The following is a 27,982-nucleotide window of genomic DNA, read 5'->3' on the forward strand; positions in this document are numbered from 1 at the left end:
TTTATGATGATGATGACTTTGATGTGTGTACCTTTTCCACTCAAAAATACCATGTGGTAGTGTGGCAAAATGAGATTACATGTACCATTGAACATCTCTGAAGAAAATAAATATCTTTGAACCTGTTAAGGTTCAGATAGTGTATGGTGAACTAGAAACACTCTGAATAACTAGTCAGAACTATTGAATAACTACCTGTATTGATCATTAAGTGCATGGAGGTCATATTATGTAATACTGTGAAATAAAGCTGTCGTGTATACAAAGCCAACTAAACTAAGGTTGCCTAAACCACTGTATGCTAAGCATGTTAGATGGAAAGTATTGTGGGTAACTGGTCAAATGTAAGTAACTTGTTCTCTCCTTTTCTTTCTCTCCCCATGCCACCCCTGTTTCTTTTTCTGGATTGTTGCTATATCTCTGTGGACTTGTTGCTGCAATGGCTCAAATTCATTGTTTTACTGGACTACTTCTGGACCCTCCACGCTGAAAATGGTGGAAACGTGTTATTTACAAAGTAGCTGTAAGTATTATGTTGATAAATATGTATTACAGCTGTTGCGGATATAGAACAAGCATTAGCTTAGTAGGAGCTGGTTGAAAATCAAGAAGGGGTAAAAGTTAAGGGGAAGCTATTGTAAGTGTCAGAAACATGAGATCTCACCTGGTACAATGATCAATGCAGTGGAAGTCAGTGCTTCCACAACAAAAGTAATAAGTAACTTCTTTGAAAAGCTGTTGGAGGAATTTAAGAAACTCAATTGCTGGATTGTTTTGGTCTTTTTAGAAGTAGCAAATTATGAACAAATTCAGCCGCTTATAAATGAGTATGTTGAAGGCTTCCATTTCAGTTGGTATTGGTATATTGGAAATCGGAATCTGGCATCCAACTTCAGGTTTTGAAAAGGCTTTTTCCTATGGAGTATTAAATGCTAAATACACTAAATGTAGCATTATATCAAGTGTAACACTTGATAGGTATTTCTAGTTAGTAATATTTGTCATTTCATTATCCAAAATTGGCCATGTAAATGCTGTAGACCTACTTAACAGAGGAAACAACTTGAAAGTTGCCATCTATTCTTGTTTAGCATTTCATACTCTGTTCTTCAAGTTCTTAGTTGTAGAACTATCCTAAATGTGGAGATATATATGAAGTGGAAGAGACATAAAACGAATTTAAAATGAGAATTACATGTCAGCCTACTCTTTTAAGCAAAAGATGTGTTACCTAGATTTTAGTGAGAGGATGAGTTGTTTCTGGTAAGCATGATATAGATTAAAAGGTATGTAGGCATTAAAAGATGCAGAGTGACTGATGGTGATTAGATCTTTTACATCTGGTAGGATGGGTAGCGATTGCATGTCCTTAGTAGTTACTAAGTTATATATTATGGCTGAAACTATCACTCCGAGAGAAGCAGTACCTCTGTTGCTTTAAATAGACAGTTGTCTCCAAAAGCATTTTCAGCTTCTCTCTAAAAGAACTAAACTGTCTTGTCTCATAAGACAATCCATGGACCTGCTGTGATATCAAACATATTTCTAGGATTCTGCTGGAAGAGCAGTTTAAAAGTAGCATGGCCAATCTCTGCAGGATCACCAGGTTTAGCACAGTGAGGAAGAGGCATTTTAAGCTCCTTAATGTTTTCATTAATGTGGTGAGAAGCAGTAATGGCTAACATCCAGAATTCTCACTCTTCATAGTAGGCAGTATTTTGAATAACTTCTTCACTGTACAAGGGAACTGAAGTTTTGCTTCTGTGGCAGGCTCATTGAAGTGCATGCTGCATTAGTGTAGATCTGGATTTAACATGAAGGCCTTCAGTTGTGCCACCCAGAAGTAAAGAAAATCATGTTATTCCCCATCATATTGGGGCATTACCACCATGACCCTTGGGAGTACAAGAAAGCTACAATTGTACTAGTTGCCTGTATTTCAGATGGGCATGGAAACAAAGTTGATTTTATTCTAACCTGTTTGTTCTTGTGAATGTTTAAATAACTAATGGAAGCAAAGGAAGAAGTTACAAGCTTCTCTTTTAAGTTTTCTGTATGTCTCTTGCCATAGCAACAGAAGAACCTTGAAGGATATGTGGGGTTTGCAAATCTTCCAAATCAAGTTTACCGCAAGTCTGTGAAGAGAGGATTTGAATTCACACTCATGGTAGTAGGTAAGTTTGTTTTAAGTGGAGATTGCTAAAAGTATATTAACATAGTTCTTAAGCTGTGGTGCTGATTGATATATGGTTTTTGTATGGTCTTATGAGAAAATACGCCTTCTAGGCTGTTAAATCTGGAGTGGCTAAAAAGAATGTGTTGTCCAGGATGCAAGTAGATGAGGAGAATAAAGAAAGAGAACTGTGTAGTTCATACAATCTAAGGAAAAAGTGGTGTGGATCTAGTCTAAAATGTGACTTGCAAGTATGACAGAATAGAAATAATTTGAACTTGGATTTTCAGTTGAAGAAAACAGTAGAACTGCTTTTACAGTTGAGTGCAACAAGGCAAACTGGCATCCAAAAGTAACGTTGGAACCTTTACTTGTACATAACCAGGCAGCAGGATCCTGTATGTCCTGCACTTCTGTGGCCACAAAACTATGCTACAAAATCAAAGCTTTAATTTAAACAGACCTTCCTAGTTTGTATGGTTGTAAAGAAAATCAAATGTAAACAGTACGTTCCCTATGGACTACAGGGAATGGGAAGTTCTCGTTAGGATGAATGGATAATGCCGTGCAGAGCAGTTCATTTAGGCTTCAGTGATGACCCAAAATGACTGCTCTCCTGCTAGGACGTCAGATTGCTTTTTTTTTTCTCCATTGTTTGAGTACTTGTATGATAGTAGGCTGTTGCTAAGGTTGAGTGCATACGTGCATATACTAGATATGTGACCTGGTTTTGATGTACAGTGATTAAAGTAATAACAATAATAATAATAAATGTTTTATAGTAGCCATCTCTCTCTTTGGTGCTGTCTACCATGGTCTTTTGTAATTTGATTAGCTTGATAATGCTCTGGTTTATAATCATGGATGTCTTGTGCAGTCATGTATATGTAACTTGTAACATAATAGTATCATTGACGGAGCTAGAAATCAAGGTCAAATTGGTGAAAACTCATTTCAGGTCACTTTAGTTTTCTTTAGATTAAAAAGTGAATTAGAATTTTAGAATCTGAGGTTGCTTTTTTCTTTGGGGACTTGCTTACAGGTCTTTTGTAATCCAGAATCCAAGTACAGAATTCATTTTTTGCTGTAAATCTGTATATAACCTTAAATAAAATTTAATTTTCTGCTGCCTACAGGAAAAAGGGAGGATGGAGGGAGGAAGCTGTCTTCATTCAGTATTATTCCACAGTGGGGTATAATTTGTACTTCCAAGTTTCATTCTCACAAAAACCAAGTCACTTAAAGCAGAAGCAGTAGATGTAGTGATGTATTAGAACTGGAGGAAGTGTGTGACATTACCTTGGTGTTCTTAAGTTTGCCTGTAGTTCAGCCTAATGCAGTTGCACATAGGAGAACTGTAGAAAATGGTCACTGTTGAGAGGAAAAGTTGGTCCAAAATTAGATTAAAAATGAGTTGTTTACCAGAAAATTTTGTTACCAGTTTTACTTTTAACACTATTTTACGTACTACTGAGACTTAATACATTTGTATAGGATTTCGTATGATTGTCTGGAAATTACTGGGGGGTTGGCAGCAGTTTTATAAATACATCTAATTGTCTCCTTCTGCTCCCCCAAGTATACAAGTCAGATACTTGAAAGTGAGTATTTAACCCAAATGGTGGCTGATCTTTTAGTACTGTAACACCTGAAGAGGAATGAGAGGGAGAAATTATGTTATTTACAAGTGATGTGTCTGATAATAATATGCCCTGAAAAAATATGTGTATTTTAAGTAAGAAGATGGAATACTTTGTGTATTACTGGTCACTGGTTGGTCAATATTGTAATGTAATGTGCAGTTAGATTCTTAGAATTGTAATTGTTGCTGTGTTCATCTTTGGAGATGGTGTGCTTTGACTTGGGTTGAGGTCTTTAGCTGATGTTGTGATACAGTTCTGTAATAGTAAATTGAATTATTTATAATCTAGTTATTAAAAGTTAAAACTTCAGAATGTAATGCTCATCTGTCTATGGTGAGAGCTGGCTGAGTAAGAATACTGAAAGTATCATCACTTGGAGGTAATCTAAAGTATTCCCTTGCTCTTTCTACTACCAAGAGTCATGCATGCATGGCTGCTTTTTACTGCACAAGTGCTTGTCTGCTTTATTTATAGGCACCTGTTTGTTCTGAAATGAAAAACTAGGAAAAACAATGCTTGTAGCTGCTAAATAGGTATAAGGAAGAAAACAAATAATGTTTGGGATCTGGGATCTCTGCCCAGCTGTTTTCAGGCATCTGTGAGGCTTGATGTTCCAGCTATGCGTTTGTATAGAAACTGTTTTCCAGTTGTCTGTTTAGTCTGGAATAATCAGTTAAACTTAATAGATCTGCATAGCATGATACCTGGCTACCTGGCTTCTTGGTCTTGAAATACACAGTCTAGAAAGTCAGCAGATCAGCCTGTTGAGGGGGGCTGGCCAGTGCAGTTGTACAGCTGTAGTGACTGCTGTAAAAACAGCTCAGTTTTCAGTTTAACTATGCGTGATATTTGTCTCTGAGGAAGCAGTAAGTACAGCATCCAGCAGATCTGACAGTGTTTCCAGTCAGCATTTTTGCAGGGGGATAGGTCAGTTTTGCAGAATTCAATAAAATACTTATCCCCAGGCTGTTGAGTTACTGTCTTTGCCCTGGAGCTGATGAGGCTGCCCATAGCAGTGTGTGGTGGCTTCCTGCCTTCTCTTGTGCCAGTGGAGTTGGAGAGAGAGGGCTTTTAAATCTGGGTCTGCAGAAGGCCAAGTAGTTGTTAAATAGCCTGGAGCAGGTTCAGGGTACATGGGTTCCTTCTCTGAGCTGGCTGAGGGCATTGCTTTGGAAGTGGCTCCTTGCAGTCATGTGGGGCTTGCTCTTGAAGGCAGAGCTCAGTGAGGTTGCTGTATTTGAGGCTTAATGCTAGTGAAGTCTTTCCTGTAAACATTTGCTAATTTCTGGGTGTTCTGGTACATTAAATGTAACTAACAGGTGAAGTATTTGTGAGCTACACACGCACGAATATAAAAAGTTGATGTTAAAATATCCTTTTTATGTTTAATATTTTAAGAACCATTGAAAAGTTAACCTTTAGACAGTAACTGGAGTTACTCCATAATGTTTAGCCATGATGAACAGTTTAACGTTTCTATCTCATTAACTGTATTTGTTTTCTCTAGGTTGTATGGTTCCTTTTAGTAGTATTTTTAAACTTCCCGTAAGAACCTGAAGACCCGAGATAACCCTTTCTTTTCCTTATTGAACAGTTGTCACTGAACATCAATTTGTCTTTAAAATCTTTGTTGAGACAATGAATTTTGTATGAATCCTATTCCAGAAGGCTCATCAGTTGTTGAAACCACGCTGCTCCTGAAATAGCTTGGTTTTGTAGAGTAAAAACTAACAAGCTCCTCCTCCAAGGGTAAGATATAAAGTAGGCAGAAGTACATGTTAAGCTGAGTTTCGTTCTTGATGCTTTCATAAGAAGACTTTTAAATCATGGTTTAAAGCAACTGATCTGAAATACAAAAGCTCACCAGTGGGAAAAAAATGTCAAGTTGGCCTCATAGGCTGCTTCCTTCATAACCTTCTGTAATCTCTTAAAGTATAAGGTAGTTGTCAAAACACTTGAGAACCCGACATAAATATTTGGTCTGTTTGAAATCCAAAATGTATTCTCTGGATATCTCTGCTGTAGAGGCTTTTTGGAGGAAATTATATGCTGAAGGCAGATGCTTCAGAAAAGAGAACTTCCAGCAGGAATACTTCCACAGTTACTAGCTCACAGTTAAGGAAAGGCTTAATTGTGACACTGTTATCTGTGTCTGTTTATTAATGTAGTTACACTTGCTGAAGTAGAGGGTGTGTTTTTCTCTTTGTTTCAGTGTAATGAGGTGTGGAACAGAGTTGCTTTTCAGCGTCTCTTTTCCAAACGCTGAATCAGGAAATCCCTCTTTTGTCCTTGTATTGGAATGACGCTGGTAACGTGGGATTTGAACCAACACCCAAGTGGATGCCAAGCTGTCATTTCTAAAAATTCTTTTCTCCTGTAGACTTTATGTACTTAAAAATAACTATTTAGGGTGGCTTTTCCTAGAGCTGTGTACTTGAAGGTGTTTGGGCTTCGTGAGCTTTCTCAGAGGTTGGACTCTTAAAGTTTATGTATTTATTTGTTTAAAATTCATCTGATTTGCAAAGTGTAAAACACAGTCAAGTGACTTTCTAGAGGACCTTCCTACACAGCTCCTATTTGTGAGCAACTCTTTGCTAGCTTTGATTCTGAAAAAGCTGTTTTGAAACCTCTCCTATAATAAATTGTCTGGTTTGTTTTCCAATTGTTGCTTTAGCCTTGTAGATCACCTGCAGATTACAACTTAAAGCAAAAAATCATGCTTTAGTATTGTCATAGTGTTTCATTTGTAATTATACAGGCACTCAAATGCTTTGGCCAAACATGGTTGTTTGGCATGGATGCCAAGGAGAGGGCTGTATTTTGCAAGACTGGGAAGCTATGTTAAACAAAAAGCACATTCTGACTTGAAAATGCTTTTACTGTTCACTGAAGAAAACTTGACCTGGTTTGATACTGGTGTCTCCTGGTGATGGATCATGTTCTGATTAGAATCACCCCCTTCATTTTCATCAAACTGCTCTAGTGGAAGGTGTCCCTGCCAGTGCCAAGGGGTTGGAACTGGATGAGGTTTAAGGTCCATTCCAACCCAGACCATTCCATGATTCTGTGCTCTCTTGCTAGATGTCTGTTGTCATACAAATCTTGAGTTCTAACAGCTAACCTTATGTACCTTGTATTATTATATTAAAATATTGCTTAGAAAGATTAAGGAAAGTTTTTGTAAAGCTTTGGTGATTTTTGGATTGAAACTCAACTGAACTGCATTTTGGTCAGAGCCTAATTTATCTATGAAAGTTCTTTGTTCCTGCCAAAGGTTTTTGAGGGAAGAGCCTTCTCCCTCAGTGTATGGTTGCAAACCCATAATCTGGCAAAATCTGCCTGTAACGTAATTGGGCTTTATTTTTTTAAACAAGCGATGATTCTGTCGAAAACATTTTTCTATTTCATATATCAGTTTCATGACAGTCTCATAACAAATAATATGAATTCTTTTACATCCCTCTGTATTTAAAACTGGTTCTCTAATAGATGTATTCAGGGAATTTCATGAAAACCATCTCATGAGATACTGTGCTCTGCACTGTGTAGGTGTCATCTTCACTGTCTCTTTTTTAAGCTGTGTGGAGTTTTGCATGCTTGCCTACATAATTAATCTTGTCATGGTATTAGCTGTCTTCAGGCCAGCTGGAACTTTTGCTGTATTTCTAACTGCATAAATCTTATTGCTCTGGGTGGTTTTTCTTACCCTGCCTTACCAGGGTTTCATTTGATTCCTAGATAAAAATGTGCTTGCTGAACTTGCATGTAAATGTGTGCACACATTGACACAAACACACACTTACTCTACTGGTATTTAATCTGTTACAGTATGCTTGCTCACTATGGTGAGATCAGTGTTGGAGCCTGGTTCTTGTTCCTGTTGGTGACAGGTTTGTAGGTCGCAGTTTAACTGAAATTAATAATCTGTTGGCTTTTCTTTTTGTTTTATATTAGAATAATTAGTCACTGCATGATGTTCTGGTTTTCATAGAATCATGGAATGGTTTGATTGGAAGGGACCTTTTAAAGCTTCTTTAGTTCCAGCACCTTCCCACCTTCCATTAGACCATTTGTTCCAAAACTCATCCATCCTGGGCTTGAACACTGCCAGGGATGCTCAGATGTGATGATGTTCAATATAATGTGTGAACTTAACCACATCTTAGAGAAGGTACCTAACTAATGGATATGTTTTACTTGCTAAAGTGGTTATCAGGTGGCTAAAACAGGTTTTTGATTCTGCCTTCAAAAGTCAACAATTGTCCTGAGCTGTCGTGGTGCATGAGTAGGGTGTGAGCTAAATGTTGTTCATCTTGTAAGCAGCGACTTGTTAGAAGTCACTGCTGCTGTTTCTAGTTCCTTAGCCTTGGACGATCAGGTGCCAGTTTACTGCAGGACTGTTTTGGGGCAATCTTTCTACAAGCCTAGAGTAAAATTCAAAGTAGAAATCAGGTTTTTGTGTTGATAAATATACTGTAGGAGTTGAAACCTGGTTCTTTCTTTCTGTTGGCTGAAAATGTCAGGCTTGCCTGCTGCATGAAGAGATGCAGACAGCCTCATGAATGAGTAGGTGACTACTGCAACCAAAGTGATATTCTTGGATGGAGTATTTGTGGTCTATATCTCTAATTGTACTAAAGCCACTGTGACCCATTAATTGTGACTCTTCTGAGTCAATGAGTGTGTTTTCCCTTTGGCTGATTTTGCAGTAGTTCAGATCTCACTGTGAATCCATTTGAAGCTGTTAGATTTGCTTCTTTTTCCCTGTGATTTTCTGTATGTAGGATGGTTACATTGTTCTGGGTTTTGGATGTTTTCTGTTGAGCTTCTGAACAGATTTAGTGGCAAGTTAGAGTTGATACCATATTCCTGTCTGGAATTTCTTTTATTAATGCAAATGAACATCTTCAAAGAAGAGTTTTCTCATTTGTTTTCTGGTGTAGTCTGATGTTTTTTCCAGTCACCGTATTATGATGCCTAAGTCAGCATATTTAAACTTCTCAGCAGGTGGAGGCGAAGCTGTTTAATCAAGCTAGTTTTTCTGTCTGAGTTTCTGTCAGCCTTTACTTCCATCCCAGTTATTCACTGTAGGTAGTTTTGTCATGCATACCAAGACCACAAATGGAAGAGCCCTTACACTCTGTCTTGGAATGGTGCTAAATTTCTGTCAGTGTTGATATAAGCTGTGTTAAGTGTGTAATGATACTATTCAATGTAGTTCCTTCCCTACATTAAGCTTGAAGTGAAAGCTTTTTGGAGGGTGCCGATCTCCCAGTTTCACAGGCAATTCTGGCTTTGTATCACTGAAATACTGATCTCCATCACTGATGAGGCTTTAAGCCAGTGAAAACCCTGCAAATTCAGTAGTCTGAAAGCAGTTGCTGGGTGTTTGTGGAGCACATTGCAGCATAAGCATTGGGTGAAGATGAAGAACTGTGAAACAAACCACTGCTGAAAAATACGATTATCAGCTAAAGAGGTGGGGACACTGGATAAGCTGGAATGGCATGGAGCAGCAAAAGGGCTTCATTGCACACACACGTGGGTGATGATTGTTATTACTGCCTTGACCCACATTGCCCAGGTCTTCTGTCCTTCAAGGTAGAAATACTGTGCTTTATATTCAGAAGCATGGTAGGGAATCACGTATTTTTGGAGCAAGTGGCATCAACCTTCAGTTTGTTCCAGTGCTTTGGAACTTGCTGTCCTTGATCTAGTCTCGTTGAAGACCTGTATTTTTTGACCTTAAATATTAACTTGCCAGTGATACAACAAAATGTTCTGTTCTGCTGTGATGGAGATGCCTGTTATCAAGGCTCTGGTTGTTGCCAGTGAGACCAACGGTTCATTAAATTAAAGGATTTTAATTTAGCTGTATTTGTATTCTTACAGAATAATCTGATTTTTGTTACAAATGAGGTAGTCTCAGGAATATTCTGAAGTTGGCTCATGAAAAATCTGAATGGTTCTGCTGTGATACAGTATTCGGTAAAGAGCTAGTTAAGCTTTCATCTGTATGTATCTCCTCAGACCCTATGATGTAAAATACTTTGTGTCTCTATTAAACTGTGTTTAATTTGCCTTCACATCCACCTGACTTTTCTGATGAGGAGGTACCATTGAAGTTTGTGACCCCCACTACAGAGTTAAAAGGGAATTGTAAGTCTTCCGAAAGTTAACTTTGTTGTTTGTCTTGGAAGTCGGCAGTTCTCTTTTGCCATCTGTTCTCCCTTGGTTTAAGGTATGAGAAAGTTTATTGTCAGTTTCCGGTTATTTTGTGCTTCACTGTTTTCCTTACTAGCTATTGATGTCTGAAAATGCTTTCTATGACAAGTGGGCCAGTCTCAAAGAGGCCTTTGAGCAATGAATGTAATACCCTCTAGTACAAATACCATTGTGTTCATGCAGGATGGCAAAAGTAAATACCAGAAGGAGCTCTTTAAGAGAGCTGAAGACAAGCTTTACTCTGAACATCAGTTTTCTTGGTTGGTTTGTGGATAATGTGTGATGTTGTTCTGCTAAATGACCTGTGGAGGGGTCAGCAACATAAAATAGTGTTCAGGTTTAATTTTAATTCTTTTTAGGGGAGTTTCCCTTCTGAAATTATTCCGTTTTGGTCACCAGAATTCTAATCTCGTATCTCTAGACCTCTGGCAAAAGACTTGAGGACTGTAGAAACCTTTGAGATGGTTGCACAGGTTTGGGCTGCTTCAGCAGCAGAGCTGAAGTCAGGAGAAATTATATCATCTCTTTGCAGATGTTTAGTGCACGACATTACTTGCCTTGAAAAGCCCAAAGGTAACCTTGTTAGTATGAGTCATAGAATCACAGTCTGGTTTGGATTGGAAGGGACCTTAAAGCTCATCCAGTTCCAACCCCCTGCCACGGGCAGGGCCAGCTTCAACTAGAGCAGGTTGCTCCAAGCCCCTGTGTCCAACCTGGCCTTGAGCACTGCCAGGGATGGGGCAGCCACAGCTTCTCTGGGCACCCTGTGCCAGCGCCTCAGCACCCTCATACTGAAGGACATTTTCTTTACTATGTCTTCTGATGTAGAGAGAAAGAGTGTTAAACAAAATCCCAACCACCTTGTTTCCATGTACCCTGAAGCCTGTGTGATGGGACTAATGCCAGGGTTAGCCTCAGCAGGATGAGCAAAGCCAAGTATGTTCCACAGCGTTGCCATCTGTGGTCTGTTGGTGAGCTTTAGTGAAACCCTAGTAAAGTCACACCTTGGAGAGCACTGCTTGCTGCTGCACCAAATCCGCTCCTGTATGTAGATTACTGTGTCGATGAAAATAGCATTTTATATTCACTGGCTCTGTGAAGTTGTGCTGGGATTTTTCCATTTTCATTCTTTTATAATCTGGGGTGTCTATAATACATAAAACCTTCATTTGAATGATGATTTCAAGGGCATATGTTGCATGCAAATTCTTCCTGAGGAGCTGAAGCTAAAAAACTAAACCAGTTCCCCTTCAGGGAAATATCTGCTCTTGGTTATTTTGAAGAATCAGTGCCTGTTTCTGCTGGGATATGGGTAGAGCTTAATCCAGTCATACACATCACTCTTTAATTCACATAATAGACTAACACAGTCTAGTGGTTGGAAAGCTAACTTCATGGGCTTTTCTTATGATGAAATGCCTACTGCTTTTCAAGTATAGCCCTATACACTTTGGTCCTTTTATCTGTTGGTCTTGAGCTCTGATACTGATGTCTTTCTATGATCAAACATTTTTAGTGACTGAATGCAAAGTAATGAGTTGAGATGTGGATGATGGGGACAAATTTTAACCTGAAGTATTCCTTGAATTGCAACAATTTAACTTTAATTATCACAGTCATTTCAATTATACAGTAAGTAAAAGGATGTGACTTTTATAAGCTCATGAACTGTGGCTTGAACTGAGGCCAGTGTCCAAACTTTTATTTGGCTGTGAAGGCATCTGCTTTGGGTTATTTATGTCAAATGGCAAGCATTCGGTTAACTGAATGAAACAAAACTGACTCAGAGGAAGTATTTATGAACTCTGCAGATACTTGGGCTGTTTTAAGTTCTACTCAAAACCCATCTTCTGCTTCAAGTAACAGTAAAAGCATTTATTCTACAACTAATTGCAAAACATTTTAATACACCTGTCTAATTAGAAAGGAGTTGACACCTATATGTTAAGAGATCCATGTGGATGAGATGCTGCATAGGAGTCTTGACTATTCAGCTTTCTCATTTTACCATTTAGGTGGATTCATTTTGTCTCAAGAAAGGCTAAACTGTAACAATGCTTTTATGCCTTTTCAATCAGAAGTAGAGTTCAGGAAGATGGAAATTGTTGGTTGTTTGAAAGGACTCTGGAATTTTTATGGATCTAATACCCTTTAGAATTTGGCTGTATTTGTGTCCTGACATCCTTTGCACTTGTTAATCAGGTGAAGTTAGGCCATTCACAGTACCTGGTTAATGAGAAACTGATTAAATAGGGTTACCTCAGATAGAAATTAGTGTTCAATTAAATTGCACACAATCACAGTTCTTGTTTGAATGACTCTAACTTGAATGTGCAGAATGTGAAGACCTTTGTCAATGCATGTCTCTATTAATGAACTCTTACAGAAAAGATCATACATGAGTAAACCTGTAGTAGATTATCTTATTCCTTTAGCATTGTAAAACTCATGTTACTGTGTCATTTTTTATGCCATCTGAAAGCAGGGTAAGAAAGGCTTCCCTGGTACTAGTGAGTAAGATGAGCTGATGGCAGATGCAGAGAATTTTTTTCTGCTTATTCAAGTACAGTTATGTTTGCCAACATTGTGTGCTTCCCAGTTCCCTTAACTGCTGCTGTCAGCCTAAAAATAGAAAAAAAACCCCAGGGAATTTTTTAAATTTGGGAATGTTAAGTGTAGTCAATATTTAAATAAATAGTTTATTACAATGAAATAAGAATTAAAAAGCCTATCAACAGTGCTTCACAAAGATCACACAATCCCAGACTGGTTTGGGTTGGAAGTGGCCTTAAAGCTCATCCAGCTCCAACCCCTGCCACAGGCAGGGACCCCTTCCACAGGCAGGGACACCTTCCACTGGAGCAGCTTGCTCCAAGCCCCTGTGTCCAACCTGGCCTTGAGCACTGCCAGGGATGGGGCAGCCACAGCTTCTCTGGGCACCCTGTGCCAGTGCCTCAGCACCCTCATGGGCAAGAGCTTCTGCCTAAGACATCTCAGTCTCCCCTCTGGCAGGTTAAAGCCATTCTCCCCTTGAGCTGTCGTACTGTGTTCTGTAGTTGTTTGCATGTTCCTAAGTGGTTCAACTTAGACATAGCTTTCTATGGTGAATCTTTACTGACTCTGTCTTGTGGTGTTGGGGAGGTATTGCATAACTTTGTGCTATTGGTATTTGTGCTTTATGGAATGTTCCTTCTTGAGAAGTTGCCCTCTCTCCCCAGGTAAGCAGTTAGAGGTTTAATTTGCATTTTCATCCATGTACTTGACTGTAAAACTCTGAATTCTCCAGAACCACATTCCCATCTAATCAATAATAAACTGGTGGGATTTGCTTTTTTCTTGGTGATTGTAGGTTTTCAGTAAGGAGGAGAAAGCTGTTTACTAATTGCCCAGCTACTGACACCTAGACCCTTGCAGCTCTACTGGAAGAGTCTGTGTTTCCTAGAAATCACATGACATTTAGAAACTCCTAGTTTTCTTCAGGTAGACACATTGTTCTGACAACATTCACTGCCAGTGTAGATGAAGCTTGAGGCTGGCTCTTCTTGGATAGGAATCTGAGAGCCTGTAGCACTTTTAACTCTACAGAAAACATAGATTAGCTTTGACATAGTTAGGAATACTGCAGATTGTGGTATCTTTCAGAGCAGTAGGTGTGTGTGCCAAATAGAGGTTGGCAGAATGTTTCCACTCCTGAGAGTTTTCCCCTTGAAGTATCTGTTTTTATAATACTTATTTTTTCACAAAAGATATTTCTGGTGCATATCCTAGTACTGACAGTATGTCCAAACGACATGAGCCACTCAATACATGTTGCCTATTTATTATGAAGAGGAATCAATAAGGCAGAAGCTCTTTGCTGTGAGGGTGCTGAGGTGCTGGCACAGGGTGCCCAGAGAAGCTGTGGCTGCCCCATCCCTGGCAGTATTCAAGGCCAGGTTGGATAGAGCCTTGAGCAACCTGCCCATGGCAGGGAGTTGGAACTGTATGATCTTAAGCTCCTTTCCAACCATAACCAGTCTGTGATTACATAATCAATGTGCTGCTTCTTTTACTTGTAATGAGCTGCATTCTCAATTTGCTGTGTAAGATTCCCCTCCTTTTGGTTTTTTGTGTGAAGCCTCTGCATAGCTGAAGTTACATGTTATATATATATAAGGTATAAAATCCTTTTATGAAAGGATTAAAAAAAAGCCTTAAAGACTCAGCTGGGTTTTCTTGATACAGTGAGGAGCTTTTAAATGAGGTGGTTTCTGTACAAGAAACCCCAGGAGAAATAAAAAAGTGATAGTTTATTTTCCAGCTAAGGAGACTCGGATAACTAAAAAGACTGCCTTTGTTTCTATAGCTCATCATGTATGACTTGTTAGTTAAATCGTGCCTTGATTATGCTTATTCTTCTGAGAATGGAAGATCAAGGGCTGTATCTTCCGTGCCTTTCTACCTGTTCTGTTCAAGCTGCTGTGTCATGGCAGTGCAGTTGAATATATTTAGCATCCTTTCATGTCCAGTAAATTGTAGTGCTTTTGTTTCTGATGTTTCAGGCTGTAGCTTTTTTTGTTCAAGTACTTTGGACCCTTTCCGGAAGGCTTTTTATTACTTACTGTTCAAACCCATCTTTAGCTCTTTCCACAGATTCTAACAAAGTGACTGCATATGTCAAAACATATGTATAGCTTTAGAGTTATCTGCTTCTAGAAGGAAGCAAAAACTGTGGTTCTTGAAGCTATTCTGGGAGAAAGTGAGGACTTGATCTGCTGGGTGTGAAGGTGGGAAAAATATCGAAGGGGAATGGTAAAATGAGAGACACACTCCTTGTATTGCTGCTTAAGCTTGAGATGTAAATTTTGATTTGCAAAAATAATTAGTAAATGAATTTCCATGGGTAAAAAGGTGGAAAAATGCATCTGGGACAGATATTTTTTCTGCCTGCTGCCCTCTCAGTTTAAAGCCCACAGTTCATAGAATCATAGAATAGTTAGGGTTGGAAAGGACCTCAAGAACATCCAGTTCCAACCCCCCTGCCATGGGCAGGGACACCTCACACTAAACCATCCCACCCAAGGCTTCATCCAACCTGGCCTTGAACACTGCCAGGGATGGAGCACTCACAACCTCCCCGGGCAACCCATTCCAGTGCCTCACCACCCTAACAGGAAAGAATTTCCTCCTTAAATCCAATCTAAACTTCCCCTGTTTAAGTTTGAACCCGTTACCCTTTGTCCTGTCACTACAGTCCCTGATGAAGAGTCCCTCCCCATCATCCCTATAGGCCCCCTTCAGGTACTGGAAGGCTGCGATGAGGTCTCTTCTCCAGGCTGAACAGCCCCAACTTCCTCAGCCTGTCTTCATATGGGAGGTGCTCCAGTCCCTGATCATCCTTGTGGCCCTCCTCTGGACTTGTTCCAGCAGTTCCATGTCCTTTTTATGTTGAGGACACCAGAACTGCACACAATGCTCCAGGTGAGGTCTCACAAGAGCAGAGTAGAGGGGCAGGATCACTTCCTTCAACCTGCTGGTCACGCTCCTTTTGATGCAGCCCAGGATATGGTTGGCAACGTACGATTTAGCACAGGGTGCTTCTGGGGAAGTGGGAGCCGTGTGGCTGGCTGGTGGTGAGGTGATCAGGGACAGTGGGGAGCTGGGCTTCATGGAGAAGTTCCCTTGGTCAGGTCTGCTAGCAGAGGTGAATTTGAGTTTGGCTTCTTTCAGTATGCCATGAGAGGTTGTCAGACAGCACCCCAGTACCCACACCCAATACCCACACCCAGTACCCGCAAGGGTTTCTCTTACCTCAGACCCACTGAATACCACAGCTTTTTGTCATCTCTCTTTGAGGCGACTAAGTCCTTGTAAATGAGGTTGAGGACACATTGAAATCACACAGTTGAGTGAGGTAGAGGTGGTATACTGTGTTTCTCTGAAAGGGGTAGGATAAATGAGATGCCACTTAACTTATTAAAAAGCAGATCTGTTGGGGAAACTTGTCTGGCTGAGTCTGGTGGGTACCATGCTTGGGTTGTTGTGCACAGACATTCTGTTCACAAGGAATGCAATTGCTGATGGAAGCTTTGGGAATTGTTCTGAATATTGTACCATGGGGGCTTTTTGTAAGCATCCATTCTTCTCCATCCCTCTTTCATCAGAAACTTTCTTGCCTTTTTTGTTACATGTGAGCTCATTGGGTGTTCCCTCTTGAAGGCTTAGGTGTTTTTTGTCCTGCCCTTTCTGTCGTCAAAGTACCACTAAATGTATTCATTAATGCTCTGGGTAAATCTGTGTTTTCCTGACTTACATGATTCATGTCTAACAAAGACCACTTACAGCCTTAAAGGTTAAGTTCAGAGCTGGTTCTTGCACAGATGTGGTGGTCCATTTGTTCCTGGTGTGAACCATCCTGTGGATCTGTGGATACTGCCCTTCTTGCTTTTCGCCTTGTAGCTTGTTGAGAACCCGGGTCAGTTTACTGGCTTCAGAGAGGGTGTTTGGCACAATGCTTTAATCTGAAACCTCCATCTAGAACTATAGATCATCTTAAGTCAGCTGCATCCAGAACAGCAGATCATTGTTGTTTTACTTTCAGAGTCTAGTATGGCTGAGGAGAATGCAGAGAAATACATGGAAGCCATTCTGAAGCTCTAGTTATAGAGACCATCAGTACAAGAATATAGACTTTTTAGTTTTTTCCTAAAGAAAACCTGGGTATGGACATTATGGGTTTGTGTTTTGACTTTTTTCTTTTTGAAGAGTCTTGCATAGTAGCAAAGAAAAGTTTGTTTCCCAATGAAGAAGTTTTACCCTGTCTGTTCCCTGCTGGCCATAGAGTTTATGCATAGTGCTTATGACTTGTGTTGATAATGTAACTACTCAAGCTTGTCGAAACCACTCTAGCTTGCCTTTCAGAGTAAGCTTCTTTGTATCTCTGTTCTAAGCCTGCTAATTAGCAGTTAGCATTGGTCATAAATCAAAACCAAGCACTGTTTGTGTATGCTGTGAACAGGATGAATTAATGGAGCTTTCTGTGTTGATACATGCATGTTTTCCTTGGCACTTCTTGTTTGAGGGTGTATGAACTGTAGTAGCTCTTTAATGTTGATCCTTCTCAGTTCAATGCACTGAAGTTCTAAAATAGTATTTTATCTATGTTGTGAGTCCAGTTTTTGGAAAGAAGTGAGTGAAAGATAAGAACAACTTTAAAGCTGTAGTGTTGTGTGGAGGGGTCTTGGTTGGTTGGATTTTGTTTTTTTCAGTAATACTGATTTATTTAGCTTATATAAAGCTTGTACAAAAAGGGTTCTCTAATATGCTGGTTTCTATGAAGTTTTGTGGGATGTGATCCATAATATATAATACATTCCAGGTAGGAGGATGTTTGCTAGGTTCTGTCCCATCCTTCATTTTCAGAAGTGAGAGGACAGAGACTGAATTCAGCTTCTTCCCCTATGATCCAGAGGTGCGAAATTCACATTCTTGTAAGACATTTTTATATACTTGTCAAAATACTGCTAAAACCAGCCTAACCATATTCTGCAGCTTGTTGCTGCCTGGGTCAGCAGGCTAGTGCTAGAGCTGTAAATAAAATGTATTTGGTGGGTTATTCTTCAAGTACTTTCAAATGAATAAATCCACATGTGTTCAAGTGTTCAAGGCAGGTTGGACAGGGCTTGGAGCAACCCGCTCTACTGGAAGGTGTCCTTGCCCAGGGCAGGGGGTTGGAAGTAGATGAACTTTAAGGTCCCTTCCAACTCTAACCATTCTATGATACTGAAGAATTATATTCCTCCTCCCTCCCACATTTGTTTCCATATGTGACATTTGAGGATGATCAGTTAAGCACAAAGAAGCACACAAAAACATAGGTATGTTATGTCTGTAGTAGACTTGAGGGGCTTCCACATGTTTGCTACGTAAAGGCCAATAATTGTAATGATTTTTAAGATTAAGAAATTGACCAATAGCGAAAAGAAACCAGTGAAAATTTGTTTAGAACCTAATCATTAGTAAAGATGTGACCAAGTATATTGTTCTTCTGTACAAATGCTGTGAAATTATTGTAGCTTCGAAGTAAAAAATGTAATGCTAGAGTATCTTGTGTCTGCTGTTAGAGGCACTGTGGCTGAAAATAGCCTTTAGATTTCTCCCTGTGCTGTGGACGTTACTGTTGACCGATCACTTTAGCGATCTTAATGTAGCTCTTTATGGGCTATGTGTATTTAAATAAAGAATAATTAAAAACCAATGTATACTCTGGGACTGGGAGAAGCTGTCCAGGTCTCTTGGTGGTCTCCCTCACTCCTGGTAATTCGCTCTTTTAAGCATGGCAGTGAGAAGCCTTTCAAATTGCAAAACACTGTCCTGATACAGATTGTAGTGCTGCATCTCCAGTGGAAACATAACTCTGGTGTAAAGGGAGGGAGCAAGTAATGGCCAATTAAGAATAAATCTGCTGGTCATTTCAGTGCATGAATTATCTCTGGAGCATTTTTGGCCCATAATTCAGATGAAGCATTAGTAGAGATGGGTTGGGGTGGTGGTGGAATTTTTCATGGAAATTTGGATGTAAAGATGATGTTTTGCTGGGGTGGTATTGACAATCTTGATCATTATTTTTACAGTATAGATGGATTTAGATCAAACTGTAAGAAGTGGTTGACCTGAAACACATAATGTAAAGAGGATGTTTGTTGTTGTTCAGGGTGAGTTTATTTTGGGAAGGAATATTCTTGGGAGAGCTTATTGATACTTCACTGTACCACAGCTCACTGCAGCAGAGAGATTTGCTGAAGTCTGACTCTTGCCTAAAACCATTTTCCAGAGCTTTCTGATTGATTTTTCTGTAGGACTATTTCATTCCGGTGTAATTGGATGCTGGGATGACTAGTACTGCCCTCCCACTATGATACTCGATTTAGGACTCTGTCCTTCCTTTCTCTCTGATTAGTCTGTGAGGTTTAAGTGCTTCACTGTCAAGAAGTTTTGTGAAGAAACAGCATAGATTTGGGCTGCTATGTATAGCTGTCATTTTTAGATATAGCTAGCAGTTTTGTTTTCAGTTTTATTCAGATTTCCTTGTACTTTCTGAAGACTTTCCAACTTTCTTCTGTTTGCCTTCATCCGAACCCCAGGTTTTCTGTTGATTCTGGTTTGTGCTTGCGTGCTGGTTTACTTTCTGTTCGAGACACCCTAGTGCAACACAAAAGAAGTTCCATGAACACGCACTGAGGGCTGGAGCAGCTCTGCTATGGAGAGCTGGGCTGGTTCAGCCTGGAAAAGGCCCCTTAAGGGGAGACCTTAGAGCAGCTCCAGTGCCTAAAGGGGCTGCAGGAAACCTGGAGAGGGGCTTGGGACGAGGGCCTGCAGGGACAGGCCAAGGGGAATGGCTTGAACCTGCCCGAGGGGAGACTGAGCTGAGCTCTTAGGCAGAAGCTCTTCCCTGTGAGGGTGCTGAGGCGCTGGCACAGGGTGCCCAGAGAAGCTGTGGCTGCCCCATCCCTGGCAGTGCTCAAGGCCAGGTTGGACACAGGGGCTTGGAGCAAGCTGCTCCTAGTGGAAGGTGTCCCTGCCTGTGGCAGGGGTTGGAACTGGGTGAGCTTTAAGGTCCCTTCCAACCCAAACTATTATATGATTGTATAACTACTGAATCTGCTGGCTCCATCCTTTCAAGTCACAGTCTTTTAGACCTTCGTTTTTGTGTTCTTGACTTGGCTGTCATCTTGCCTTTACTTTTTAAAACAGAGTTCCCAATAACACTGGATATAAAAGTGCAAAAAATTGCCCTGGTAGGTTGTTTGTTTTTTTTTTCACCATAATAAGTTTGAACAATAAGGGATGTTACTGAAACTGCATAAGTTGTCCATCCCCATTCCCTGCTTCTACAAGGGTGTTGTGCTACACAGTGACCTATTTTAGCTGTAGCATTTGGAAACATCTAGAAAGGATCCAGACTTGCATTTTCCTTTTCAAAACTCCTAGAATCAGTGTCAATCCCTTGGCGGTCACTACCTCAGCCATGACTCTGTTTTGCCATTCCTTACCTCATCTGGCTGCCTTTTTCTCCCCTATTGATACTAGTGGATTTCCTTGACATGGCTGTTTTTCCACTGACCAACCTGATGTGGTGGACTGTCTATTTCTAGTCCTCCTTCCATCATGTTAATGTTGGTACATCTGTAACACATCCAGCATGAAGTTACCACTGGAAAATAGCTAGAGCTGCTGTCTCCAAGATTGCTGGTTCCTTTGAGAGGTTTCCCATCATAATATGGCAAGGATGATGAGTGTCACAGATGTTAATGGATAAAACACTACATAAAGCCTTGTTTTTAATGTGGCACTGGAGTCACTATTAAACTTGCTTATTTCAAGGATTGTGTGTAATTTAGCTTTTGTTTCCCTAGCTTTTCAGTCATGGCACGCCTTTAAATACTGTGAAATTGAAATTACTGTTTCACTTCAGGATTGAGTGCTTGTCAGCTGCTTTTCCCAAACCAGGTTGTGGGGACTTGTGCAAAAATAAGACTTGAGTACTTTTCATTGAGAAGCAAAAAAACCCCAACACCTTGAACCCAAAACTTGAAGGGTTTTCTTGCTTAATGAAAACCAGAACTAAGTGAAGGGAAAAAATGACACTGTGCATTCTGTACGTGGTCAGCCCCTTTGTGACTAGTTTTTCTGTAAGGCTTGCTTATTTTTACTGAGCCTTTTTTGACAGATGCTGGAATTCCCTTTTCATAGTGTTTCTCAATATAGTGGACAATTCTTTGAAGATACTTGAGTGGGAAAATTTGGATGATATATAGGGTGGCAGTTGCGTCAGTAAGAGTATGGAAATGATTCTCCATCACTTTTAAGTACTTGAAGAGACACATTGGCCTCGGTGGCATTTATGAAGTGTCGTTCTGGTTTAATTAGGAAAAAGTTGTGGTCCAGCAATAGCAGCTGTTCCTTTAGGCTGAAGTTCAGATTCTAACCTGGTCTAAGTCTGTGCTGCTCCTGAAAGAGCTAATAGCACTGGGTCCAAGCTAGGTTAGTGTGAGAATCCAGCTGGAAAGTTTTCTGGGAACTGCAAGGAACGTTGGTCTTCAGTCTGCTCACAGCATGCAAAAGAGAAATCTTGTGTCAGCACAAAGAAGGGGTGGCACAGAGACTGGGGGTTAGTTTCTTGTGGTGAAAGTACTGGTTGCTATGACCTGGATCCCAAGTGTGATGAGGAGCAGCTGAGGGACCTGCAGGGCTCATTCTGGAGAAGAGAAGGCTCAGAGGGGACCTTATCACTCCCTACAAGTCCTGACAGGAGGATGGAGCCAGGGAGGGGGCTGGGCTCTGCTCCCAAGGAACAAGGGATGGGACAAGAGGAACCGGCCTCAAGCTGCACCAGGGCAGATTTAGATGGAGCTGAAGACCAATTCCTGCCCCAGAGGGTGCTCAGGCATTGGAACAGGCTGCCCAGGGCAGGGCTGGAGTCACTTTCCCTGCAAGTGTTCACACACCGTTGTAGCCGAGGCCCTCAGTGCCATGGGTTAGTGGTGGCCTTGGCAGTGCTGGGGGACGGTTGGATTGGATGAGTTTAAAGGTTTTTTCCAACCTGGTTGATTCTATGATTCAGTATTTGTTTCAGAAACTTGTCAAAATGAGCCTTGGTTGCATTGAAATGATGCTGGCTTTTGGCTAGAATCTTCAGCGTTCTAATTACTGACTATACTGTGGTGGTTGGAATGAAGGATCTGTGTCTGTATCTGAGATACTTTGAAGAATTTAAGACTCGTATAGTTGGAAGAGCAGCTTATTCTGTGGATATCTTCAGACTACAAATACTAAATTAAGCTATGTACAAATCATCTTGTAGGATGCAATTGAAACATATTCCTAGGTAAATGTTCAAAGATTGTGGTTTATGGATTCTGCAGGTGTCTGAAGTTCTGGAGAGCTCAGGGGATGAGCATAACTGGGTGCACTGCTCAGCTGAAGTCATGCATCACATCAGCTGATGGCAATGGATGCAGAAATCTGCTTTGGCCACATGCTTTCAAGTTGACCCTTGTTTGAAGGCCTGGTTGTTGTAACTGCCCAGTGTGGTTTAGAATGAAGGCAAGTCTTTGTCCCTTCTTTAAAAGAGCAACTTAAGGTTTGTAAATGACACATATATACAGTCTTGGCTTTAAAATCGGTTGTTTAGGATGCATCTTTCAAACCAAACATTTGTGGGGTATGGAAAATCTTCTTTGTGTGCATTTTCAAATGACTCCCCAAGTTTTTATTAAATGGGGAGCTTCCACTTGTGTTAAACTGTAAATAACTCCATGGTAATCAGATGGATCTTACTTGGACTTCCGTGCATCACTGAAGCTTTTCCTTTATGTTTTGTAAAGTCTGATGATTAGAATTATGATTTCAGGATGAACAAATACATGAGAGACCAGTTCCAACAACAGTGTGGAATCTGGCTACTACTCAAGCAAATTCTTCATGATGGCACATGAGGAGTAGGAGAGCAACATGAGACTTCTTAAATTCAGATGTTGGAGTTCAGCTAAAATGAAAATCCATAGTACTGCAGTGGTGGTGTCCTCCTGTTCTCACTTGGCAAATGTAGGAATTACTGAAATATTTTATGTGCTGCTACAAAAGCAGGGAACTTTAAAATCCAGAGTGAAACTCCGAGTCTTAGGGTACATAAATCTTGAAACAGGAGATGAGGTGATATTTTGTGGTACATTGCACTAAAAAGGCTAATTTAGAGGGTTAGCATTACCCTGGAGTGGAGGAGAAATTGCATGATTTCTTTGTTTTCCCTTAGTTCTCGGAGGCATGCACTGCTGACACAACTGTAGAGTAAATACACAGTTGCTAATTTAGAGGAAACTGACTATTGGCAAGTATTTATTCACCAGTTTTCTGCTACATCAGTGCCAGGCGTAGCAGAAACCAATAACTGACAACTCAGCAGATGTTGAGAGAGAAAAGAGCATGTTAGATTTTCCCTAATTTACCATGCCAGGATTTTTTTTCTTTTACATTGCATTTGACTGAATGATTTAAGAGTTTGTGGGAGATAATATTTCTGTCACCCCTTCCTTTGAAAAGGACTGTGGTTTACCTGATTGTGCATCCTTGGATCTGGGCTTTGTCCTCCCTAGCTGGAAAGAATTCCAGAAGGAATACTGGTCCACCTCTGATATCTCTCCTTCATGGTCGTCTGCTGCAAAACATAGCAAGCGCACCAGACAGGTCTTAGGATATCACCTTATCGTCAGCCCTGTCTGTTTTCCTTTCATCTTTGTCAAGTGTATGCTTCTGTTGTTGGCTCCAAAAGCAGCTCAGTTTTCCTCTAAGTAGTTATTAGAAAACTGAATGGTGGTGACAGCAATTTGGAAGCAATGGCTTAGCACTTCTGCACAACTGTTCTCCTCACCATATTAAGAAGAGTGTAGTCTTGACAACACAAGCTTATTCCAAACTACCTCAGCTTTTGTTAGAGATAAAATGTAGTTTGACAACTACAGTGGAAGCTGTCTTATAGAAACAAAAGAATGTAACCACCCACAAGTAAATGAAGTATTGAATGTGTGTATTTTGCCAAGGCTGCTTACAAGAGGGAGCAGCGTACACAGCAGAACACATCTCCGCCATCCTCTTGGTCCTCGTTTGACTAGCACTGACTGTAAATATCACTGCCCTAACTTTTAATTCCTTATTTGCCCCCAAAAGAATACCACTAGGGTAAATCTGCAGAATTCTGCCCAGCTATCTGTATTTTCTTTTGACACTTGTGCCAGTTTTTTTGTCCTAATATAGTTTCCCTTGTGCTCCTTGTAATTACAAGTGATTCTAAAGACACTGAGGAGAGACAGCATCAAGAGACGAGGTATAAGATATTGAATGAAATTTCGACTAGAAATCTTCAAAGGTCAGTCCTCTGACATATTTCTGTGGATAGCAAAATATCCCACCTGAGGTATTTTGAGAGCACTCAACACTTACTTCCGGTAGTTTGTACTGTGTTCATGCATACATTTTCAAGGGAAGAGCTGATGCAGTTTTGAGTTCAAGTCAATCTAGGTGTTATTTGTAGAGTTCTATAGAGACTCATTAGTTTCCATGTAAATAAAATTAATTCTTTCTTATCCTTTTGGAATTTTCTGTGATGTTCATGCCTTAGATGTGCCAGTTGGATGGATTTTTTCAGTAGCCTCCTGCTTTATCTTTCTGTCCCAATCACTGTCTTGTTATTTTCTCATCAGCATGTGCGGATTTTATTTCTGCCCAAGTAATGAAAGATCCTACTGTGAGTAACCAATCTGTGAGCTGTTGATTAATAGACCTTTCATTCTTGAGTCAGCAAATGTTAGAAATTGGGTACTAGAAATGCTTTGCAATTAATTGCCAGTAGTAATGCACAGGTGGCAAACGTGTTCCTGTATCTGGGGGTTTTTTAATTCACATAGCTGGGGAAGATTTTAGTTCATAGAATTGGGGAATGTGATCAGTTGTATTTGTCACCCTATATGTCTCCAGAGAGTAAATCCAGCTCTGCAGCTTTATCTGGACGCATACTTTTTCTAGAGCAAGCAGTGGTGGTCTCAGATGTATGTTTGTTTCCTCAGCCTTCAAGAGAGCATCCTCCTTTAGCATCTTTTCATGACTCTTCTGATTCCTCTTGCACTCACTTTGAAGCAATGTGGGTTTTTTCTTTTCTTACAAAGGCTCTTTATTTTGGCTTTGTCAAAGCCTGTGAAAATGGAAGGTGATTTGTCCTGGAGCTCTGCAGGTTCTGTCATTTCTAGTTGACTGTTAACCCAGTTATTTCACAGGTAGCTTGTGCATTCACATTTTCCATGTAGGTCAGTTTTGACAACTCTTGATGTTTGTAATGTCTCTGAAGCTGCATTGCAGTATAACTACAGCTTGAGCAGTTTTCTTTTAACTAATATGAAGAAGAAACAAAGGGAGGTGGGCTTGGCAAGCACAGGCTGCTGACTGCAGGCTCATAATTCCATGCAACCTTGGATGCCAAAGCGCCAGGTTGTCACGTTTCAGCTGTTGTTGGTACTCCGTATGGGTGAACCAATGCCCTTGGGGTGGTTTCTTTTCATCTGCAGTCATGTTGAAGAACCTGAAATGAAGAGTAACTTGATTTTGGTTCTTTTGTTATACTGGAGTAGAACTTTCTTTTAATATGCTGAAAATTGGCTTCCTTTGCCTCATGTTTAATTAAGTAATATCCAATTTGAAACAGCTGCCTTGCAGACATGCTGTTTATCAGCAGCAAAGCCTAGATACATAAGCGGAGCAAACACGACTTTCTTTGTGAAGTGCCACAAATTCTTTGACTTATGAGCTGTTGATGGTTGTTTTGTTGCAGAGAAGAGGTCTGGTTTTAAAAGCAGATTTTTGTATTTGTCCTCCCCTCTTTTTGGGCACCTGTAGATCTGACTTTCCTTGTCTCCCTGGTGTCTGCCACATTTTCCCATCTTCAAGCCCTGGTTTGCTGGATCGCTTCTTGCCTCACTATGCTGCATTATGAATTCTAATGCAAATGGTGGGTTGGAAGAAGGGAACCATTTCTATTGGCAGCAGCTAAAACCTCACCTGTGAAGCTCAGCCGTTGTTTCCTTGCCATTTATAACTGCCAGTTGTAGGAAGCTAAAACTGCTTCTGCTTTGAGGGGAAATAATAGTACTTGAAAAAGGCATTCTAGAATCTCTTGCAATATTCTTCTGAAGTACTTCCCTGCTTTTAATGGCTTTTCTAAATTATTTAAATGGCATCTGTGACAGGAACGATATACCGAGATTCTGTCCCCAGCCACTTAACATTCAAGATTTGCTCTGAGAAAGTTGATTGAATTGTCTTACTGTATCTGGAATGCTGAGATCTTGTTGCTGTCGATGCAGTTGCTGATGGGCAAAAGCAAATTCATTGCTGGTAGACTTCCTTGTTGGTCTGTTCTGTGAGGATCAGCTCTGTGACTCTAACAGATGTTACTGCCATAATTTATGCTCCAAATGCGAGTTGTGAAATGGTGGAGCTTTGGCTTTTTTTCCTTTATAAGCATCTGTAAAATACAAAGTTGGACTTCTATCAGGGTTTCACATGACACCGTCCTGTGTGGAGTTGGAGCTGTGTGGGAGCAGCTGTATAGCGTGGTGCTGCTCCCACCCCTTCTCCTGATGGGTTTGATTTGGATGTTCTTGTGTATTCATGGAAATGTTGGTTCATGTTTTGTAGTGTGCTGAAGACAGGAAGTAGCCTGCACGACAGCTTCTAAAATCAGACTTCAAATTAAAAGCATCTTGTAGTCTCCATTTTTGTGGTCGTCTGTAATGACATGGCAGAGCATCGTTACCCATTTGCAAGAGCACGGTTGCATCATGCCATTTGGAGTACTTCAGGCTCTTTGATTATTCCTGTAGTTTCCTTTCCGTATCAAAGCAATACCTGTGTATTAGAGGGCATCAAAGCCATTGCATGTTTGCATAAAGTTTGCAGGTGCTGTCTTGAGCATAGCTGATCATTGTGGAAGGATGAAAGAAGATGAAATACATTATTTCTCATCTGACAAGCTATTTACCCCTCTTTGAGTCACCAGCATCGAACTGATGGGATTGTTGTATTTTTAAGCAAATCACAATCATTAGAATTTATAAAATGGAAAAGATTCCATGACGTAAATGGTTCACCTGCTAAAAATAGAATACGCTCTGGGGCCTCAAACTCCAGAAGGATGTAGAGCCATTGGAGCGAGGCCAGAGGAGGCCATGGAGATCCTGTGAGGCCTGGAGCCAGGCTATGGAGAGCTGGGCTGATTCAGCCTGGAGAAGAGAAGGCTCCTTAAGGGGGAGACCTTAGAGCAGCTCCAGTGCCTGAAGGGGCTGCAGGAAACCTGGAGAGGGGCTTTGGACGAGGGCCTGTAGGGACAGGCCAAGGGGAATGGCTTGAACCTGCCCGAGGGGAGACTGAGCTGAGCTCTTAGGCAGAAGCTCTTCCCTGTGAGGGTGCTGAGGTACTGGCACAGGGTGCCCAGAGAAGCTGTGGCTGCCCCATCCCTGGCAGCGTTCAAGGCCAGGTTGGACACAGGGGCTTGGAGCAAGCTGCTCCAGTGGAACTGGATGAGCTTTAAGGGTTCCTTCCAACCCAAACCAGTCTGGGATTCTGTGATTCTGTATGTAAGTTTTGAAGAACAGCATTTTTCTGTTTAATTTCTTTGGAATAACTCGTTGGGGCTACCAAATGTGCTAAATGCACCTTTACATCAGAGAAGAAACACAATGTTGGCTATCTTTATTCTGATAAAGCAGTAAAGCAACTGCAGCTTGTGTTGGACTGTTTGTATCAAGTAACTCTAAACAAGTGGTCACATTCTCAGCAATGCAGTTGACTGTTACAGGGCATGAGCATGAAGTACTGTTTGTCTGGTAGAAAGCCAAGTAATTGTTAGTGAAGAATAGAAAAACCGCTGGTGATTTCTGCAAGAGTAATTTCTTTCTTATTTAATGAAGAAGTAGGAAATAAAACATGCAGACAGCACACTGAAACATTCAGTATGGGTTAGTGATCTTGGTCGCTTCATGTATTTAATGAACTCTCTGACATAGGTGTCATACATTTAAGAATGTAAGTCATGGTTTTCAGTTCTGGGCTCGAATTTTAGAAAACAAAATCCTATGAACAGTAGAAAACTGATCCTGGATTTTCAGAGTGATGTGGAAGCTAGAAGATGTAGCGTAGTTCGTTATCAGGAGATGTAATATGTGAATGAGGAAAGAGCAGTCTCCAGTAAGAGTTACATATAAAGCTGGAAGCTGGGTTGCGCTGAACTGCTTGTAGGTATTTGTGTAAGAGTGGCAGAGGCTGAAAAGTTGGAGGAGGTTGGGAATATGCCACATGCTCAATGTGCCACAGGAATGAACGATGAGAAATGCAACGCCAGTAGGACTTAAGGAGA

The 27,982-nt window shown here is 40.6% G+C and overlaps 1 protein-coding gene across 2 annotated transcripts in view; it reads left to right on the plus strand.

The window, feature by feature from the left end:
- Positions 1-460: 460 nt before the first annotated feature.
- Positions 461-27,982, plus strand: part of SEPTIN7 (septin 7) — a 57,352-nt gene continuing 29,830 nt past the window's right edge. The window contains exons 1-2 of one of the 2 annotated variants that reach the window (XM_065665358.1): positions 461-523; positions 2,072-2,174. In XM_065665358.1, coding sequence (XP_065521430.1) covers positions 2,165-2,174 — 10 coding nt within the window. In that variant the 5' untranslated portion in view covers positions 461-523; positions 2,072-2,164. The remainder of the gene's footprint in view (positions 524-2,071; positions 2,175-27,982) is intronic. The other variant, XM_065665359.1, reaches the window with a different exon arrangement.

This window comes from Lathamus discolor, chromosome 2, assembly GCF_037157495.1.
Source record: "Lathamus discolor isolate bLatDis1 chromosome 2, bLatDis1.hap1, whole genome shotgun sequence".
NCBI lineage: Eukaryota > Metazoa > Chordata > Aves > Psittaciformes > Psittacidae > Lathamus > Lathamus discolor.